At 40.6% G+C, this 22,425-nt stretch overlaps 1 protein-coding gene across 7 annotated transcripts in view; it reads right to left on the reverse strand.

Annotated features, from left to right (window-relative positions):
* Positions 1 to 22,425, reverse strand: part of ST3GAL3 (ST3 beta-galactoside alpha-2,3-sialyltransferase 3) — a 210,938-nt gene that overhangs the window by 142,829 nt on the left and 45,684 nt on the right. For 5 of the 7 annotated variants that reach the window (XM_054073724.1, XM_054073727.1, XM_054073722.1 and 2 more), the window contains exons 3-5: positions 12,805 to 12,852; positions 10,647 to 10,781; positions 2,526 to 2,568 (exon numbers count right to left, since the gene is read on the reverse strand). In XM_054073724.1, the coding sequence (XP_053929699.1) occupies positions 2,526 to 2,568; positions 10,647 to 10,781; positions 12,805 to 12,852 (226 nt within the window). The remainder of the gene's footprint in view (positions 1 to 2,525; positions 2,569 to 10,646; positions 10,782 to 12,804; positions 12,853 to 22,425) is intronic. The other 2 variants (XM_054073726.1, XM_054073728.1) reach the window with 2 other exon arrangements.

Consider the following 22,425-nt stretch of genomic DNA (forward strand, 5'->3'; position numbering starts at 1 on the left):
TTCCACTGAATTCAGAGTGTGCTTAAAAAGCCTATTTGGTACCCTGATCATACCTGGTAAACTTTTGGAACAGTAGCAAATTCCTCTAGCTGTCACCCATTTTTCTTCCAAAATGTATTTAGCATGTTTTAGGGCATTTTCAGGGCTTTTTTTCTGTCTCCCTTTCCAGGGGGGGTAGAATCATAGAATAATTCAGGTTGGAAGCGACCTCTACTGATCATCAGATCCATTCTCAATGCAGGACCAGCTTTAATTCCACAAAAGAAACAAATAACCAAACAAACAACAACAAAGGGGAAAAAATTCTAACCTAAAACCAAAAGAGGACAATTAGAGTTAAAAAAAAAGTTATTTCATCTATATATAAAACGTGTTTTCTTTGATCCTTAACTTAACCCCACAGGATTTTATTCACGCTGACTTTATTACAAGCCTTTCCATAAGATAACTTTATGGCCTTGAAAAGTAAACACACACATTTAGGGTGCTATATATTTTTTATGTAGTCAACAAAATCTTTCTTTAAACAAAAATAATGGCATTTTTATCATAGGGAGGTTTTACTAAAAAATTCTAGGGTTTTGGATGCAATCCAGCAGGTAAAAACTTCGCTTGGCCTCATAGTGAGTTATAGGAAGGAGGGAGGAAGTTGGCCATGTCTCAGAGAGCTGTAGCTGAAGTAGCTAAGTCAGCAAAGAAGAGGAAAAAAAGGATGTAGCAGAGGCTTGAGAGGAAGGAAGACTCAATAGGACTTGTTAAAAGCTATGAAGAAAAGGACAGTGAACAGAGACAGACAAAAAGAAGGGCAGTGGCAAAATAAACAAAAACCAGAAAGACTGAAGCAATGGTTTGTACACAGCACAGGCTGGTATCCAAAGTTGTGTGCCAAAAGTGTGTGGACAGTCAGTAGGAGTACTCAATAAATAAGACATTACAAAATATGCAAAGTAGTCTGGAAAAAAAACCCCAAAATCGGACTACTTAAAACCTTTAAAATCATTTTTCCCTTACCAACACGAAGCTGTTCATTCAAAGGTCACTTACTCGCTTCACAATTTTGGACTAATCTCTTTGCTTTGACTTCTACATGAATAAACTGAAGGTAATACATCATCTCATCACTCAGTGTTGTAAGGGTCTGCTATTGTCTTCGAATCACAAGGGTGTCCCAATACAGAACATTCAATAGAGAAAACTGGTAACTGTGCAACCAGCATGGGTTCCAGAGAGCATACAACAAAACCCACACAGAACGCTACATTAAATGGGACCAGAAAGAAACCTTGACCAGTTATTTATGCAGCAAACACCATCTTTCCTGCACATTGAATTTTTTAAGCCCAGAGTAAAGGCAACACAGAACTTACTTTGCACCCACTAGAAGAACTTCATGGAAGAATGAGATACAGAGGAAAAAACAAAACCAAAAAAAATCAATATTCCTTCTTCCTCATCCATGTTCTTGTACAGCACCTTTTTGCCAGGGAAGTTACTATAGCTGAGTTGAGGTACCCAGCTGCTTCTGTAAAAGAAGCTCCTACCTAGAGTCTTTTTCATTGCCTGCAAGGAGCAGGTCCCAACACACTTTCCAGGTTTTTATTTAATTATGGAAGCTCCCAAGCTGCTCAGCAAGACTAAACTCAAAGCTTTACCGTTAACATAATGAAACTTTACCCCGTAAACATAATGAAACTCTCTGAACATTAAGAATGGCTTTTATATTAATATGATACATTGTACAGGGGACGCATCCTCAAGTCATTCAAAGCCACTAGATTGTTTCACTGCCTTTTGAAGTAGCAGAGGCAGAAGGTTTTTAGCAGTCAATTTCTACTTCCAATAGCAACATTTCCACAAGGCTCTTGACCCAATAGAGTCGTTACTGACCCCTAGTGTTAAGAAGTTCAGCCTCAATCTGACTGATTCATGGCATTGTGAGAGTATCATCCTTCCATACTTTGTTGTTCTTCTGACACAGCAAACGGTCACTGCTTTCTGGAGTGGAAAGAACCCAAACACTTTACAAACAAAAACAGTAGTATCCATTTTTAAAGAAACAAACAGAAAGGAAATATAAACAACTAAGCATCCTAGCAAATTGCAGGTTGACCTTTCTCCTGCTTTCAAACACTTAGTCCATTTTTCCTAATTTGGAAGATTAACAGTAGGATATCTAGAGCAGACTGATAGTCATGGCTTCAAGTGGACATTTGTAGCCTCTTGATCAGTTCTGTTCAATTAATGGAAAGAATAATAGGAATTAATGGAACAAATTATAGGAATTAATAGAACAAATGATAGGAATTAATAGGAATCGATGACAGTGGAGCACAACCCAAGCCAGTGAGCAAAGCCTGGTGTAAGGAAAGAAGTCATAACTGTCAGGTTGCTGCAGGACTTGGCTGTCCCAGGTAGAAATGTGTATGTAGTCCAGTGAGACAACTGCCCATGTGACATAAAAGTTGTTTACAACAGAAATATGTAACTACAGAAAAAAATAAAAGAAGTCCTACCATTTTACTTACAATTTTGAGTCCAGGTTCAGGAGAAAGCCCAGTTTGTCATATTCTGCAAAACAAAAGCAAGTGACATATTATTATAAAACTGCAAGTGCCTCCTCTGCAAAAGGCACCAAACCCAAAGAGCAGCAAGTCCTTATGGGAAGGCAATAATAACATCTAATTGAGAATAACCATATATTGTAATTTCCAGTCACTAGCAGCTGTTACTACAGATCATTGCTACCTCAAGGTATTCCCAAATTAACATTTCTGAACCTTCATGAAATACTAAACCAAGAGAATGTGGATGTAATCATTAATTTAGAAATCATTAGAATTAACCAAGATATCTACAATCACAAAAAAAAAGCACTGCTGAAACCACACATGCAGTGACATATAAAGCTTTCCTGCTTGTAGAAGAAATAATTTTGGCAGTAATTTGCATAACAAACATTCCTCCCAGATCCTGATGTGGTAGAGCTTCAAAATGTTTCTTGATTCCTTGTCTATTCCAACCCACGACTTCATAATCAAGCAGCCCTTCAAAAGAAAGACACTCACAGAGGCAAAAATGCTTCAAGTCGAGGTGATGATGTTCAATAGGGAACTGCAAAGTCACAGTTTATGCCACAAACACAGAAAGCTACAGAAACAGTTATCACTCAGAACATCTGTAAATTCAGTACAAAGTAAGCTTTGCGTTCAGCATCTTTGAATATATTGTGATCTTGTAAATCAAATGCTTGATACAAAAAATAATACTCTTAGAATTAACATGTGCCACATAAGAAAACCTAAAAGGTGCAGTGCCCTTCTCGTGCGGGGTAACATCATAAATTTAGTTCTCCTCACACTGTGAACCACTGAGTCTTACTACTATATAATAAAAAACCAAATGGATAATCCCTCCAGAGCTTAATCATCGGGATGTATTACAAGGAACAAGGAAAAAAATTCTCCTAGCCTTTTAGAAAGAGCTCAGTGGAAACAGAGAAATTTGCTTTCCTTATGAAACCCCACCAGAATTCCTGCTGCAGTAGATCACTTCACAAGATCAAGTTTTTTGTGCGATCACTTACCAGCAGAACAGGAAAGCCTACAAAAGGAATGCACCAGGCAGGTCAGTGTAAACTCTGCCACGGATTTCAATCCCATTAAGATTTAATCCCTGAGCCAAGGGAAGAAATACATTTGACATAACTTTGGTAACAGACATTGCAGAGCTTGATATTGGCATATACAATCCATTCAGAACCTTTTCTCCTCTTTTTCGTGCAGTGGGATAAATTGCTAGAATATCAGTGAAAATAGAAAAAAGCAGCCTGAGGTAACAAGGCAGAAATACTCCAACCTCTCCACCAAGAACAAGCTTGGACTTGCTGGCCGTGTTAACCGTGGTTTGATGTTGGCCAACATCTTCATGACAATCCCCAATAAAGGGGCTTCCAAACTGAAGCACAACGCAGAGCTCCCAATGTTTCCGGAGAACTTGCTTCAGATTTCACCAGGCTGGTGGGTCTGACCCAGCTCACAGGCCATGTCTGACCCACAAGTCTCCAGACAAGGCATTTATATGGCTATGTGGGGCAGGATAAATTTTTTAAGCCCAGAGTAAAGGCAACACAGAACTTACTTTGCACCCATTAGAAGAACTTCATGGAAGAATCTGAACAAGCCTGTAAGAGAATGTTCTCAGTCCATCAGTGGCTGAAAGGCCCATAATGGATAAAAGCAACAGAAATAAACTGGGACTGTTTAGCCCTGAGAAAAGGAGGCTGAGGGAAGACCCTCATCACTCTCTGCAGCTCCTGGAAAGGAGGTTGGAGCTAGGTGGGTGGTCTCTTCTCCAAAGTTACAAGCGACAGGACAAGAGGAAATGGCGTCAGGTTGTGCCAGGGGAGTTATGAGAAAAATACTCTTTACCAAGAGACTGGCGAAATATTAGAACAGGCTGTCCAGGGAAGTGCTGGAGTCTCCATCCTGGAAGTGTTCGAAAAGCATGCAGATGAGGCACTTTGCTATATAGTTTAGTAGGCATGGTGGTGTTGGGCTGACAGTTGGACTGCGTGATCTAAGAGGTCTTCTCCAACTTTAATGATTCTATGAACAGTATTAAAAGACAGCAAGGCAATCTAAGGACCACAGACTCACTTGTGCTAGGAAGCTACAGACCTTAACTGAGAACGTGGAAGTAGTGTACAGAAGAACAGAAATGAATCAACATGAGAAATGGAGTTTCACCAAGCCCCATAAGAACAAGAGGTCTTCTTAGGTCAGAAATGAAAGTCATTTCTACATTTCCAGGAAGATCAGAATTGAATAAGAATCTAATAACTGACAACAGTTTCATAATAAAGCGTGTAATTAGGGTTTTATGAACAGAAGTACAGCCAAATACAGCAATTTCTATAAATGATGCAAATCCCGTGCCAAATTCTACGCCAGCATTAGCATGGAAATTTCTCCCCAGTATCCAACAGAAACCCAGCTACCAGGCAGCAAGTGAGAAATGCATTGTCTAATGTCTGTGAACTCCATACAGACCACCCAAAAAGCCATAAAGCACAGTATGCAATATCTATCAAGTTTTCATTTTGCATCTGTAGCCAATATAGCTATGTACAAGCAAATGCGCAAATTTTTCCTCTTATGCTACTAATCAGAAACCATCGTTCCAGGGATTAACTTGGCTCATGGGTTTTATCCTTCCAAACATCCATAAATTACTTCAATGATAACTTGAGTACTATTCCTTTAGCATCTAGCTACTTAAAAATACAGGACAGATAATTTTGCCCAGAGAAACAGAAAATTAATTTCAATTTTTTAAAAATATGGGTCATATGCAGCTCTAGTTCTGTGTTTAACTGGTAATTCATAGAATCATAAATGGTTTGGATCAGAAAGGACCTTAAAGATCATCCAGTTTCAATCCTCTGCGATAGGCAGGGACATCTTCTACTGAGATCACGTTGCTGAAAGCCTCACGTGACCTGACCTTAAGATCTCCAGGGATGGGGCATTCATGACTTCTCTGCCTCAACCACCCTCAAAGGAAAAAAAAAAATCTTCCTGGTATCTAATCTAAATCTCCCCTTCTTCAATTTAAGACCACTTCCCCTTGTCCTATCCCTGGACTCCATGATAAAGCTTTCCTGTAGGCTTCCTTTAGGGACTGGAAAGCTGTTCTAAAGTCTCACTGCAGCCTTTTCTTCTCCGGGCTGAACAAGGCCAACTCTTTCATGCTGTCCTTGTATGGGAATCGTTGAGGAATTGTAAGGCAGAACATTTAATTTTAGCTATTTTATTCAAAATGTCTGTGTTTGTTGAAGAAATTGGTATGACACTCAGGAGACAGAAGTACTATCAAGAACAGTTCAGACCACCCTGATTTCATCCTGTCCAGTGCAGCTTGGTCTCTGTTGAACAGAGGCTGCAACTGAGCTAAGCCTTGGTCACTCTTCACATGTGAGTTCTACATCTGTAGCAAAGGCCAGGTAAAATGACTCAGCCTGCGATGAAAAAGGTCAAACGCCTCCCATTCACCTTGGGCTAAGAAAACACACATGGACTGTCAGAAATATTCTGTAATGTAAAGCGATTCTGCTAGAACTCAAGAGACAAGAAAGAAGTAGCAAAAAAAGTCATATGCAATGGATCAACTGAAAGGACAAACGAAAGGTTCTTCTCCCAGGGTTAAAAAACATACCTCTTGGGATTACTGAGCAACAATGAAAGTGCTGGATAAACAAGGACTTAACATAGCTTCCTTTCCATAGGATTGTCACTTTAACCTCTTCAGCGATGAAATGTACTGATGGAAGCATTCTTTTCTGAGGTTACTTAAATAACTGTGGATAACCAAAAGACTGTAAAGCCAAGTTCAAAAGGGATAGAACTGAGGCCACCTGAGCTCCTCAGCACCGTCCTGCATAGATGGCACACGTCTGTGTTTTAGTTTCTTCCTCAGCCCCATTTACTCTTTTGCATCAAGTTTAACTGCATTCTTCCTCAGGTTGTCCGACAGGCACCATGGAGAACCCCAAGTATACTGTAAAGTCAAAGCCTAGTCCGTGGTGCCTTCCCCTGCTCTGTAAAAATACATAGAAGCTGCAGAACTCACATCTGTGAAGACCACAGAATCATGGAATGGTTTGGGTTGGAAGGGACCTTAAAGCCAACCCCCTGCCATGGGCAGGGACACCTCCCACTGGATCACGTTTCTCCAAGCCCCATCCAACCTGGCCTTGAGCACCTCCAGGAATGGGGCATCCACAATTTCTTTGGGCAACCTGGGCCAGGGCTTCACCACCTGCATGGTAAAAAATTTCTTCCTATTACCTAATCTAAATCCCCTCTCTTTCACCCTAAAACCATTTCCCCTTGTCCTCTCCCTAAAATCCCTGATCAAGAGCCCCTCCCCAGCCTTCCCGGAGCCCCTTTCACTACTGGAAGCTGCTCTAAGGTCTCCCCACAGCCTTTTCTTCTCCAGGCTGAACAACCCCAACTCTCTCAGTCTATCCTCACACAGGAGGTGCTCCAGCCCTCGGATCATCTTTGTCCAGTCTCCTCTGGACTCGCTCTAACAGATCTGTATCCTTCCTGTGCCGAGGACTCCAGAACTGAACATAGTCCTCCAGGTAAAGATAATTGCTCAGCCCTTGCAGCCCAGTATGAGCGTGCCTCAACTATCGACGTGTGCGCAGAACTACCTGCCCAGATGACATTTCCACCATGTGTGTAAAAATATGATTCTTCAACACCATGCCTCAGTCAGGCTTCCTTTTTTTCTGGGGAGCAAAGGAGCCTCCTTTACAACACCATTCCTCCAGCAACACTTGGAATTTCAAATCTATTAAAAATGTTTATAGACTGCAAACTGATCTAAAGACACCAATCCTGCTGCACTAAGCTCAATATTGATTTTCCAGATACTACAGCTGATGAAAACAGACATATTTGATGGAAATGGATACACCAAGCACTATCAGTACAACTGAAATACAAACCTGGGAGTTCAAAGTGGAGAAGGGAGAAATCCATCTCCAGTCACAAACTCCTGCGTGGCCTGGTGACACCAAAAATCATCATACTTATTGTTTCAGATTTAGCAGCGAAAGGAAGTAATTTCCAGCTCTATACCTTCAAGGAGTCTTTTTACCCCCCCGTAACTTCTGATTGGGTCTCTCAAAGACATCTGGCCCAGTTTTACAGCCTGAGGAAAGCAATACACCAGAGGAGTCTCCTTTATTAGATACTGCAACTACATTATTCATCATCAGGCACAGAAAGAACAAATAAGCAATCACTTGCTGATAGCACTGTGTCATCCACCAGAAAGGTCCTTTGCCTGCTTGCCTTACCTCCAAAATAAGTACAGTAAAACAAAAAAGAGGTCATTCTCATTATATTTTAAAATGCTCTGGTTACCTTAACGTGGACTATAAAACTCCTTACAATGTTTTTCCTAATAAAACTATAGCAAACTCCAATGGTAGGAAAGCAACTGACTGCTTTAAGCTGAATTTAGGAAAGACCCCAATAGGAAGATGAAAGATTTCCTCCTATGAACTACACATGCCCTCCTCCTTTTCCCAGGGAATCAACTGTTTAAACCCAGACTGCAACCTTTGCTAAATAAACAATTGTTTCATTTACTGCCACGTATCCACTCAGCTAATGGAGTTAATGCTGCCCCACTGAATCTTCCGACATATTCTTTATTTTAGAAATTGTATCCTATTTCCTAATAAAAGTCAAGTCCAATATTAACAAAACAGTCATCTATGTTGGCTTTTAGCGACTTACAAGATGTAGTGACTTGATGCAGAGAAATGCCACGACAGAGAAAAATCCCATTAAAATACTTTTATTTCGAGGTATTCTTCAAGCTACTTCTTGGCATTCGCAACTCAATTCATTAACAGCTGTATTTTCAATTGGAGGAACAGAGAGTTAATGAGAAGACAGATGATGGTCCTGAACATGCTGGCAAAGTCACAGAAGGACTATGCAACCAATAGATGACAGCCACTGGCAAAGATTCAAGCAGCTCCCACGGTCTACAGCTCAAAGAAATAAAGAGTGAGGTAGAACTTCATTAATCAAAAATGAAAACAGAAAAGCATTTTCACAGGATAAAGCCACTAAAATTGGCAGAAAAAATGCATAATGTTTCCCATTTATTTCCTGCTTTATAGGAATGCACTAAAATGCATCATATTTAGTTCACCTCTCCTTTCCCATTACTACTATGGAGCATTAAGACAGTCAGAAATGTGATTTAGAGAAAAAAGCACCATACAAAAAAGCAACATGTAGAACCACATCAGCTCCAAATGTAAATCAAAATTGGTCTCCTCAAACTATGAACATCTAGCAGAGCCTCACAAATTCTATTAATTAACACAATATCTAAATTACCACTAATCTAGAAATATGGGAAAGATCTGAGTTTGTAATTGTGGCCACCTATGCTACCAGATCCTCACTGAGAAAAACAAAGAACAGGTAATGATCTTCTGCATGTCATCAGTGTGAGAAAATTTTCCTAACAAAAGAAATTTTTCCTAATATCCCATCTAAAACTCTCCTGACTTGAGGACATTTCCTCTCATCCTATCACTTCTTACTTGGGAGAAGAGACCAGCACTCACCAGTTGAAAGAAACACAGAAAGTTTCCTTTGTACTTTTCAAAGCCTCTCCCCAAATGTTAAAGAGCTTTAGCATAAGGAATTACTGACAGCACACTCCTAAATAAGCATAGATTTAAACCTCAGATGATTACTATTATTGTAAACTCGGCACCAAGAGGCATGGTCTCATATGTGGGCTTTCACAAGTGCATCAGCTGCAGCAGAAATGCCCTTCTACATCAAATTCTAAATGCTCCATTTCCTTTGCATAAGTCAAGTCAAACTTTTGATAAGGGTTAAGATTTAAAATGAAAAGAAAGATGCAACAATAAAGTAACAATATTCAAACAATTTGAGCAAGACCTAGATAACACTTGGTTGCTTAGGAAGATGTATTAGAACTATGGTGTTTTAAGCCTGCAGCGAGAACAACTGCTACACCATCTGCAATCAAAGCACTGCAATCAAAGACCCCTAACAGTGTAAGCCTACAGCCTTAGGGTATTTAGAACCTCAATATTTCCAGCAAGCACATTAGCAAATGTAAAAGTTGAACATTCAATGCACTCCTATCCTAATGAGGCTTAGAGGAGAAAAATTTAACTTGCTGCTCTCAGACACAGGAGGCAGAAAAAGTCTTGAATAAAAATAGCAGGGGTATAAATCTGAGTTTCAAGGTCTAATGTTTGATTTGCTAGCAATGAAGTAAAACAACTACAGAGGGAAAGGGGGGGAAAGAATAGTAGCTGTCTATGGCAAGCAAATAAAAATCTACATCTCCTCAAGCACCCTGTGTGCTGCTTAATGTTTAGCAAGTTCAGAGCATGACATCCTTCTTTTTTAAATGGTTTCAGCTGAAACAGTGGCCCAGTCATTACACTGAACATTTATCGTTGCTTCTCGAACTTTAGCTTTGAATGGAGAGGGCAGTCACGAAGAGAATCACAAAACCATTTGGATTTGTGAGGGTTGGACCACAGTGCGAACCTCAGACAGTTCAGTCTCACCCCAAGCAAATTTGATTCTCGCAACCTCTAGGCTAATAAACTTCTACGAAGCAGTACTTTAAGGTTTCACACCCAGATGATCTTCTGAATACTGAGTTCAGAAAGTTTATCCAGAATAAGCTACAGAGTGTCATTAATCTGAGATGCATAAGGATAGATTTCAAGCCTCCTTCAAGGTGGAGGTTTGCACGTGAGACAATAAGTTGAGGGGAAACCAAGAAAAACGGTCAATTGAAATAAAACACAGAAGCTGCAAGACATTGCCCTTCGCACGGCACAATTAACAATTACAAAGGGGCAACTCTAAGAAGCTGTTTAATATGCAAGTATAAGCCAGTGAGTACTAGTTTTAAGCAGCATGAAATCTTAACAGGGAGACTATTATTCAGAGACTCTGATTAATAAAGAAAATGGTATTATTATATTATTTATGCGTATTTATATGTTTCAAAGTATGCAACTTTAGCCCCTCCTTACCCCAACCTGAAACATCACCTACTAGGACTGGCTGGGCCTGGAGCTGCCATTGTTTCTTTGGGTTCTTTCTGGGCTCTGTCTTTTCCTGGGTCTGCAGCAAGATGAGATGGGATGGACAGCGGAACCACAATAGCCACAGTTTTTCTCTCTCTCCTTCCTGTTCAACAAGGAAAGCTATCCCTCAGTTGGATAGACACCACACATCTTGACATCTTATTACACACATCAGTTCAGAGCAAGTTAAGGTTTGCAGCACAGTGAATGCAAAGTACTAAATATGAAAGCAATAAAAGTACAGCTCAGGTATTTCCGAGCCTCAAGTACGCGTATTCTTTGTATTTCTTCAATAAAGAAATTCAATCTTGTTGCAGTAAAAGGGTTTACAAAAGATCAAATTTTATGTACTTTCTCCTAAGCAACCCAAGCTTGAGTTGCAATATGCAAGCAGAACAAAGGCCAGTGCTTTTAAAACAGACCCAGAGGGTCTGTTGGCTTACACCAGCTTGTCCCCACCCTCCAGATTAACAGACCTCCAAAAAACATGGAGCAGTTGAACTATTTTTCATCACGAAGTCTACCATCCTATTGGTAGTATCATAACACAACATTTATGATTAACTCTATAGATTATATACTCTATGATTAACTGTACAGATCCCTGCACTGAAAGTCAGCTGCAGGGTTAACCATTTTCAGATCAGACAGAAGCCAAAATAAGTCTTAATGGGGGAAAAATCCATAGTAGATAATATCGGAAAGTTTTACTTCAGGACAAACTCTGGTCCAAGCTGTACCAACACCAACTCAGCAGAACTCCAGGGCAGGTACACCAATTTGGACACAGTTGTAATCAAAATACTTCCATTAAATTAAATCACAAATTTTGTATCTTAAACCTATGCATCTTCCCCACTGCTTTTGCAGACTGAAAAAACATCACCTGGTACAGAAGGAGGCAGGCAACAACACACTTCGGTTATAACTGATGCTAATTAGTAAAAGGGAGTTAATAGACAGTCTCTCCTCCCCCATAAACACAACAACACACCCACTCTGCACTCAGCACCCTGCAGACAACCCACATAGGACCATGCACCCACAATAGATCCGTTTCCAGATCTATGTTTTAGAGAAGATGCAGGGAGAGCAGAAAGCAATTGGGATGTTGTAAACAAAGCAAGTTACTACCACTAGCTCGAGGGTTAGTAACTCAGATATCTGTGTTCAGGGTTGGCTGTTAGTGTCAGGCAGCAGGCTCGTTTTCAAACTCTGCAGGCAGAGACAGGTGCTATGTTGGAAGGCAGCACATTCCCCCTGACAACCTAAGAGGAAACGCTAGGTAGCAATATAAAATACAAAACCTTCACTTGGATTATCTTTTCCTTTCTGCAAGACAGTAAATATCGTCATCTTTTAAGTGTTGAGGGGGTTTAAGGTATAAAAGTAATTCTTAGCCTTTCCCTTGTACTTCATATATCATTATACATACACTATAAACTGAATTTCATCGAGTATCGTGCTCGCTATGGCGTGCCTTGGCTACGCAACTTGCGTATTAAACACAGCCAAATGGAGAGTCAGTGGCTTCATGAAGTGCACTCAACACAAAAGAATTTCTGATTTCTGGTTCAGTTTAATTGAAGGTCGTATTCAGCTTCCAAAGGAAATAAAGCTACGCAGGATTTGCCCTGGGGTTTGACAATGCTAGTCAATCTCTACCCCCTGAAAAATGTTTCAAGCCCTGTTTGTTTAGCTACGACTCTTTCACCTTCTTCCTGGAAGCATTCCTGATGTCTTTCCCCAAATAACTCAACTGTTTGTTTAGCTGAGAAACTCTCCTAGTAGCATGGACTAGTTTTTCTTCAGCTGGTGGGTGACCTCATCCTAATGCTTTTCACATGAGAAAAGAACCACAAACTGCATCACTAACGCGTGTAAGGTGTCCAGGTCATCTGCCTCGCTGGCTAATGGAACGGGTCCCACACATTACTCCTCATGTTGCTCCAAGACCCTCAATACTTCCACTACACTGATGAAAGGACTTCTTTATCCACTTTGGCTGGATGGTTGATTCCCACTGGAGTCTGACTCGGTGACCTGCCTCCCAACATGGCTACCGTGTCCAATTAAGTAGAAGCCTTGTCATGAGGTGGGAGATAGAGAAGAAGGCAAGGTTGTACCTGAGCCTATTGTATGTCCAACGGAGTCAAAGGAAAGAACCACTGAATCTGTAACACAAGAGTACAAGTTCATTTTCCCCTTTTTCTCAGCACCATTTCTTGCTGCAACATTTTCTTGTTATTCTGCTTAAATAACTCCTTACGTTCCCCTCCACCAGGAAGCAGAACGATGTCTCCACCAGCCAGACAAAACAACAGGCATCTAGCAAAGGCAGAACACCAGAGTATGCAACCGATCACGATGCCATTACCCAATGAACTAGCTATAATTTACTGAAAATAATTTCACTTTATGCCTAATAAACTTGGTCAGCTTTACCAAAAATAAATCATAATGTGCTTTTTGACTGCTAGACTGGAGAGCTTGTTCTCACCTAATGTATTATCAATATTTTGTCCCTACTTAGGGGACACGCCTGTGAAGATCAGCTCTTCCCTTACACTGCTTGCTAAGCCAAGTTCTTCATGCTTCTTTCAGTTCTCACCATGTTTTTCTCATCTTTACTGACACCAGTGGCTCCCCAGCTGAATGCATTTCATTCTATCAGTATCCTTCACCTCTGTACTGCATGCAGCGCATGTGCCACATATCAAAAAGATATAACTTCTTGATACCTTTTTATTTTGTCATCTGGGTGCTTTTATCCATGATTGCAGTGACAACTCTTGCTCATCAGTGGATGCCTGATACTTTTAGTCCCTGCTTCATACGATGGGGCGCGCTTTGCTTCAATTGTGATTTACAGTTCCTAGTTTTCATACATACAACTTGACATTTGGGCAAGTAGAAATCCTTATTGCCTGCCTGCACTTGGCTCGCCCCATGATCCAGACCCCTTTAGTCGTTCATTTTCTTTATACACCACTCAGCTTAGACTCTGTTTGCAAAATTTATCAGTAATAATTTGATACTCCGTTCCAAGTGGAGCTGCAACACGGTACTGTGCTCAAAGGTGGGGATTTTTTCCCAGCTTTATTCTTACTTGAAACAAACCAACACTTATTTCGTAGTGAGCTTTCTGGTTTGTCATCCATTTTGATACCAATCCCAACCGAAGCAGAAAGTCTACTGAATTCTACACCACCACCAGTGGAGACAGTGAACTTAAAGACAGGTTGTCAATGGGTAAAACACAGGAAAGAACAAACCACTATGATAGGATTCATAACTTTATGGAATGAGAAGCTTTAAACTGACACAGCAATAGCAGAATTGCCTTTCATCTTCAGCTGAATGAATAGATGGAATCCCTTAGAGTTTCTCTTTGTAACTCAGGACTCGCGTGTGAGCAACTCATCACACGTCCTTTGCAACACCACAGCAGCTGCCTCAGTGCAAGCCCTTTGCACAAGGCAAGAAGTCCAAGTACAACCGGGTTTAATGTGCTGAAAAGGGGTTAAACTCCTGCTGCATCATCTTACCTTCGGGCAGGCTACGAGATCGCAGACATTGACAGTTACCAGGTTTCAGCCAACAATAACGTGACACAGGACCAAGCAAGCCCTTGGCTTTTTTGTACCATACATCATCCTTGTGCTTATTTTCCAAATCTTACAAATTCAATAAGAAAAGTGCTAATTTTCAAAATAAACAGAGTAAAGCTGTTCATTTAACTGGATTCAATGCAATTTTTAAGAAGCAGGTCTGTGCTGTCCCAGATCCAACACTATGGTAGTAACAATAAACAAAAAAAAAAAAGAAAGAGAGAAAGATATTACTAGTTTCAAAACTTATTCCAATAAAAATAAAAATCCATCTGGACTTAACAACTGTATTTCCTCTTTTGGGAATAAAATTCAGACATCTTTATATTCATTTTAACTGCATTAAGTTCATCTGCCATCAATTAATTCCCAAATATCTCTGTGGGGTTCTAGTTTTTAAAAAAAAAAACCTGTTGAGATTTTTATCAACATAAAGTATGGCTTTGTAGTTAATGCCAAATTCAAATGTTGTTCATTTTCCTGCAATATATTTTGCATTCAAATACTGCACATGAAATAGTGGGACTTATCTAAGAATGGCTGAAAAGCATTGCAAGGACCAAATTAATACCACTACTGCAGCCCACAAAAATAGTATAAAGTTTCATTCCCTTAACTGAGAACATTATCTTCCCCCTATAAACAAAAAAATTTACAAGCAGAGTAAGCATATGAGCTCTCTTTTCCAATCCATGTGACAGCTTCACAGTTTCACCATCAAATTGACTGTAATATGGGTTATTCAGTGAATTCCCCCTTCACATCCACCAGTAATTTCACAAACCATGGATCGTTATTAAACGCTGTTTAGTCCTGGCATTGACACTTCAAAAGGGAGGAAGCTATAAACTTGACAAAGGCTGAGAAGATAATCACGTGTCACCTTTCTTCCATCCAGACAGCTATTCGCATTCAGCCAAACTCCATGCTACAGGTTATTTTTGTCAGAAGTTGATGGGAATAAGGATTTCTTTGAGGCAAGCCAGATTAATTTGAAAATACACCAAGTCCTGCTTCCACGAACATAAGAAGAAAAGTTTCTTTGCTTCTAGCTTCAGATCTCCTCCAGTCATGGCTCAGTTTAAAATCCTCCCGGCTTTCTAGACGATGTTTTCCAGAGACAAAGTGGCTGCTCAGGCTGTGCCCAGCGCCTTCCCCTCAAGCCTCTGAGTCCAATCTGTCTTTCAAAGCCAATCTTCAAAGGCTCTACCTTTCAAAACTTAACACGACACAATGCAAAGCATACCCACTTACAGGCACCCTCGCTTTAGGTGCCAAGAAGTGTTTCTGTCTGAAGGAGCAGCTCCTAACCTTCCAACTACCTACATCCATCAAGTAGCTTAAATGTTTTCCCTCCTGCCTTCCTAACCGAAGAGAAGCCTTTATGGCCAAAATCATGAAATCTGACACCAAATAACTTGCCAATATGCACAGCTTAAGGCTGTGCACATCACAATGCCAGCCTTTTACATCTGTTCGCATGTTAGCTACAATCATTTTTTCAGTGGCTACAGCAGTTAAAAAAAGAAAAGGGGAAAAAAACCAAAACCCAAGATACAGCAAAAGCCAAATGCAATTCTGGATCTGATCCAATCCATCAGAAGCAGCAAAGAGAGCAGAAATACTTATTTGGAAGGCACTCAGTGCCAGGAATAACATTGGCCAAGACTTCAGCAGCCAGGCTGCGAAGTTGTTTTGGGTCGTTTTGTGTCAGCTTTGGGTCAAAACTCCACTGAGACCTTTGCTCTGGGTCACTTTCCCTCCCATCCAGCACCCAGCTACAGCATCAAAAACTGGACCAACACATGGATCTGCCCCATCATCCTCCAAAAACCAGCGTTCTGCAGGGCTACCTCTCTCTTGCGAATACAGGCTGAGCGAGCTCAGTCTGTTTAGCTGGAGAAGAAAAGACTGAGAGGGGACATTATCAGTATTTATCAATATCTAAGGGGCAAGTGCCAAGAGGATGGGGCCAGACTCTTTTCAACAGTGTCCAGCAATAGGACAAGGGGCAATGGGCACAAACTGGAGCACAGGAAGTTCCACCTCAACATGAAGAAAAACTTTAGTGTGAGGGTGACAGAGCACTGGGACAGGCTGCCCAGGGAGGTCGTGGAGTTTCCTTCTCTGAAGACATTCAAACCCCACCTGGATGCATTCCTGTGCAACCTGCTCTGGGTGATCCCACTTTAGCAGGGGGGGTGGACTGGATCTCCAGAGGTTCCTTCCAATCCTGACCAGCATGTGATTCTGTGAACGTGTTCCACCATAGCCGTTTTGGAGTGTGGGTTGTCCTATGAGACCCCTTTGCCAGGAGAGCTCACTGCTACAGAACAAACACAAGGATCCATTTGGTTCAGGAACCAGAAGCTCCAAGACTAACTGTTTAGAGAGACTCAATGTTGCTCTGGGAACGAACTCAAACTCTATTCCAACAACGCTCCAAACAGGATGTATTGCTGACCTTCACTTTGAAGGAACACAATTGGATTTGCACAGTTCTGTTAAAACATCCTGCAGCTCTGAGGTGGTCATGTTTGTTGCTCTGCTTACACCACTGTGCAGCCCAGATGAGTGGCCCAGGCGTGAGGATTGATTGTATTTCCACACAAGGGATGCACTTCAAATATCAGTGACCCCTCATCTCAACTCTTCACACACACAGCCCGCACTTTCCACTCCAGTGTCCCCCATTGTAGGTGTCCTGCAAATTCCTTCTCCCATTTGTTCTGTTAACCATGAGTTTTCTGATGCCCTGGATAGCTTCACACCACAGTTCCAACACAGGCAAATTAAATTACTCACTTCGCTGCATATATTGTGCACCTTAGGTCTAGGCATTTCTTGACACCAGACAACTATTTATTCCTTATAGATTGCCATATCTTTTCCACTACGCTAATCTCTGAAGAAAAATAAATGACGATTTGGATCTTCATAAAGCAGTCATGATCCTGACCAACAAACTGCAGACTTGTGGGAGAGACAGAAAAATGAGGCCACGTTGGAAAACATGAACTTTCATACTCTGAGAGAGAGACATGGACAGAAACATTTGATATTGTGTGTGGGTACCGCACTCCAGAGACCTGTGGAAACAGCTTGTGTAGCCCAAATGTGTCAAATTCTTGAAAAAGAGCAAATACATGGACCAACTTCCAATGCAATACTATCCTTGCTTTGATTTCATCATTGGTGAAAATGCAACGTATAAACTGAACACCAGCAGTGGCAACACAGACTGAGAACAGCAAATACAAAGCACATTTCACCAAGAGCTGTATAGAACCCGTATGTTGACCTAAGCACTGTTTCAGAATTTCAGTTTTACAGTAAGTCCCTCTGAGAAGACACTAAGTTCTTTGCTTTTTACAGACTCTCCCTGCAGAGATTTGTAGATATTTGTCTCATCCTATTGGAAACTAAAGTAGCCAAACCAATAACTTCTCTTATCTTTTTCATTTTAAAAAAGCCCAACATAACCAGACTTTTGCAATAAACCAGCTTCCCCAGGAAAAAAAAAAAGAAAATCAGTAAAAAAAAAATGATTGCATGCTGCTTTGGAAGTGCTCCTGAGAAACCACAAACCATTCGTCCCATAGGGCTTATAAGAGTTTAATAATAAAGGCTTAACACAGCCTTGATACCACATACCATTACAGTACTGCGCTCCACAGATCAAGCCAAACAGGGAATACAGGGACTCATCGAACATAAGGCTGTAATTTGGCAGTTCCTCATACATAGACTCAAGCTCTGAAGTCTGCATTGCTTTCTTATATGCACGTCACTCTTAAGTTTCTCATTCCATATCCCTGCTCTCCAGATACTCAGATGGATTACAGAACAGCAACCTATATTTAATAATATTTCACGTAATTTCTACCTCTGGAGTTTGATCAGACCAGCTATCCTGCAGAACTCCAGTCGCCTGGGCTGGGGATCGTAACTGCAGTAATAACATTAAAGAACCTTTAATGCAGAGTCAGAATGAAAAGAAAGATTTTTAGATGCCATTTTTTACTGTGGAATTAGAAGACCATCCATAAAGAAAAGAGGCTGCCATTCCGCTGTCTCCCTTCTTTAGCTGTGCATGGAAAATTACATGATCAAACACCCCATTAGACATCAAGATTTGTTTTCTATTTGAGATCAATATTCTATAACATGACAAATACCAGTAAAGGTGTATTTAATGCACAAAACACTCCATAACTTAGTGATGGAAAGGCCAGTAATAACACAAACTATCCTCATGTTTCATCTAGCCAGAACGTGAAGCTCACAAAACGGGCACCACTCAGAAAACACGCTATTGTAGAGATACCTTTGGCAAGAAGATCTGTTGCAGAACATCCCCTGCCCCAAAGAAAGAATATTCGGAAAAACCCAACGACACAAAACTCTGGATCATTCTTACACCCACAGAATTGAAGGGAACTAAATTATTTCAGCTGTAGTTCACAGAGATCTTGCTTAGATATCTAAAGCTTAAACAATCTTCCTTAGATTTGGTAAAACACAACTTCATCTCCATTAAAACGAACCTAAAATATTCAGATTTTGACAAAACACTATGCCATAAATACCAGCCACGTTTAGCTAAGATACAGAAAAGGCAGCATTACAGAAAGCACTATGACGACAAGCATCTTCTATCCTTTAAATAAGCAGCTTTTCTATTTTCCTACACAAACAAGGATAGATCACTCTCAAGAAACAGCACACCAACATATTTCAGTCCTTGTATTTCAACTAGATCTTTAGTTCACTCTCCATTCACACACATACAAACCTGAAACATTCTTACCTGACCACTGAAATAATCACAGAGTCATAGAGCCTGGAAAAGATCATGAAGTCCAAATGTCAGCCCAACCCCACTGTGCCTACTAAACCACATCCTGAATTGCCAAGTCTAGGCACTTTTTTAACACCTCCAGGGACGGTGACTCTACCACTTCTCTAGACAGCCCGTTCCAATGTTTGACCAAGATATATATCATAACCATAATAAATAGAGCTACCAGCAGACATCAAATCAAGTTTTGCCATTGAAAATGGTAGCGCAAGAAAAATGAGTATCTTAAAAGTAAGAATTACATTAGAAGCAGTGTATTCCCAGTAACAGTCACACCTCTGTACAAGAAGCACCCATAAACAGACCGGAAGAAATCAAGCAAACACAGAAAAACATGCTAAGAAAACTAGAAAATGAACCTCTAGAGTTGCTATGGTCACACTTGACAGAGAATGTTTATCCTGTGCCTCATGCACTCCCTGGATACATTACAGTATAATCCGTGTGACTATTTCCTGCATCTCTGTCACAAGAGAGAAAAAAAAAAAAAAAATGACTTTCTCCAGCTTTTTTTAGTACTCTCCCATAATCTACAGGTGTCACATAACTTTTTCTCTCACGCTCATTAACTAACATCATTAAGTAAAATACAAAATAGCAGCTCCTCATCTAAACTAACCCTGATTTGTTCTGCTCCCACTCAGACCTAGAGCAGCCTCTGCACTGGAATGCTCACCTGCTTCTTCCAGTCATTGCTATCAGTCAGTTTAATAAAATATATTAGACATTTAATATTGAGACCAATCTAACTAAATTGATTGATTGGTCTAACAAACCAAGAAAATGTAGAAGAGTGTCCAATGGCCCTAATTAATATCAAGCAGCACAACACTAACTACCTGACAAAGAAAAAGGAATTCTGTCCAGTACATGACTATTAAACACAAGAAGGAACACCCTAAGACCCTCAGTTTAGAACAGACAAATTTACAGACAACAATACAGGCAAGTATTCACGCACACAAAAATGACAATTTTTATAATTCATATGATTTTTTCAAGCAGATATCAAGCATATTCCTCTAATTTTCCAAACGTAAGATAAGGCAATTGTATTATTTCCTTGTTGTTACATTATTGTAGTATACCCTGTCTGCACTTACAAGTCACTTCACCGGGTACCCATCACTTCCTAACGCTCTACTTTACTTGCTTAAGACCAATTTAAGGAAGGGCCAAGTCATTTATTCAGTTTAATGATAAATAAAACCCTATGGATTTATTAAGTATCCTACTTCTGCATTCATGTTGTGGATGTCTGTCCCAATCCCCTTTGCTTGGTTTATTCTGCTTTCCTAAGCTCTCTTCCTTCTACAGAACAACCGATTTTCATACTTCTCCACCTTTTCCTGAAGGGTGAAATGGCTCTGTGTTAAAAGCACCAGTCACTACAAGAATATCTTCTGTATCATGGCCTCAAGGATGTTGCGAGTTACTCATATTCGTTTTTCAAAACTCAAGGCGCTCATTATGACATCCCCTATGCACCACATCGCACGGCGCCAGTGAAGGTCAAAGGAAACACATACAAGACCCCTCCTACGAATAATTTCAGTCTGTACATATGTACCTTGTGAAAAACAACCTAAAGTGTTCCCATACTTAGACGCCACAAGTAGTTATTATCTCAAGCGTATTGTTTGAGCAGCGTTACTTTAACATTTTCACTATCTAAGACGAAGAATACATAAAGACAACACACACAGGACGGGCACACTTCCTAATCACAGATGTTCAAGCAGTAAACACAGGGACTGCAAGTTTTGGCAGCAGACGATATGAGGAGTCTTAGTCCAGTGCCGTCTGCAACCGACACGAGACACAAGTTCAAGGTTCAAACTTATTCCCTTCACGGGAAGGGAAAAGTCACTCAGCAACAGGACATCTTCAGCAACAGGAAACATCTGATTGTAAAGAATGCTTCCAATAAAGTCTGGATTTTCTACATTAATAAATCGTCTTAAAACAAGGCTGCACTACAGAGTTCCTCTTGTACTAAGCGTGACTGCTTGTCCTGTGTGCCCCGGCTATATTTGTGTCAGTGGGGAGATGTGGAAATGGACTGGTGCTCGATTCATAGAATATAACTGAGGGGCACGATTCACCCTTATTTGAGATTGTGTATCGGTGTGAAATATCATAGAATCATTGAGGTTGGAAAAGACTTATAAGATTATCCAGTCCAAGCGTCAGTCCAACTCCACTGCGCCTACTAAACCACTGTAAAAGCAGAAAAAATTCATTCTGATCTAAATATTAACTAACTTGAGCACTGCACAATGTTGAGAAGTCAGCATCTCTTTAATACTATCCTCATTTATATAGAATCAACTTTTAAAGCACACAGTATTAACGCAGGCTATGCAGGTTCTCTCTCTATTTCTGTGGTTGACCCAAAATCACACCCGTTTCATTCACACAAGACTTCATGGCCAACTTTAGAGTTGAACACAAATTTATGGCTGTAAACCGGAGAGGGGGCAGATATAGACTAGACATTAGGAAGAGTTTCTTCACCACGGGAGCGGTGAGGCACTGGCCCAGGTTGCCCAGGGAAGTTGTGGCTGCCCCATCCCTGGAGGTGCTCGAGGCCAGATTGGATGGGCCTTGGGCAGCCTGATCCAGTGGGAGGTGTCCCTGCCCATAGCAGGGGGTTGGAACTATATGATCTTTAAGGTCTCTTGCAACTCTAACTATTCTATGATTCCATGATTCTTGGCCAGCCACTCTGCCTGGACATCATTTTTTCCCTCTAGCCTGGATCCAGACAGTTTCTACGCCCCTGCAGGTTCAGAGCCCATCTCTGCAAACTAAACCATGGCCAAACTAAACCATAGCTAATATGGGCAATCCTACTATATAACCTGAACCTGAACAAGCCCTTTGATAGAATTCAGTGATTCTCATCTGTAAAAATAAACAATATGTTCTTTTTCCAAAGACCCTTAGAAAAAAAGGCTTGAGAGGTAAGAACGGACATAGCCAATTATCACTTGAAATCACAATTTTACGTGGCGTCAAGATCTACTGGGTACACTGAAACCTGCAGAGTCATTCTCTATCAGCTCAATTTCCTGTCATTTAACTGAAACTACTATACTCAGTGATACAGAACTTGAAAGCTGTAGCAACACTTCTTGAATGCATGAATTTCATGGATTCTAACCAACTTTTACACTTGCTGTTGTGCACATCGTTCCTTTTCCATCAGGACGTTCGTAATGAAGTGGCAAATTAACTAAGCAAGAAACAATGCTCATGTTCTGAACAGATGT

Source organism: Cuculus canorus, chromosome 8, assembly GCF_017976375.1.
Source record: "Cuculus canorus isolate bCucCan1 chromosome 8, bCucCan1.pri, whole genome shotgun sequence".
NCBI lineage: Eukaryota > Metazoa > Chordata > Aves > Cuculiformes > Cuculidae > Cuculus > Cuculus canorus.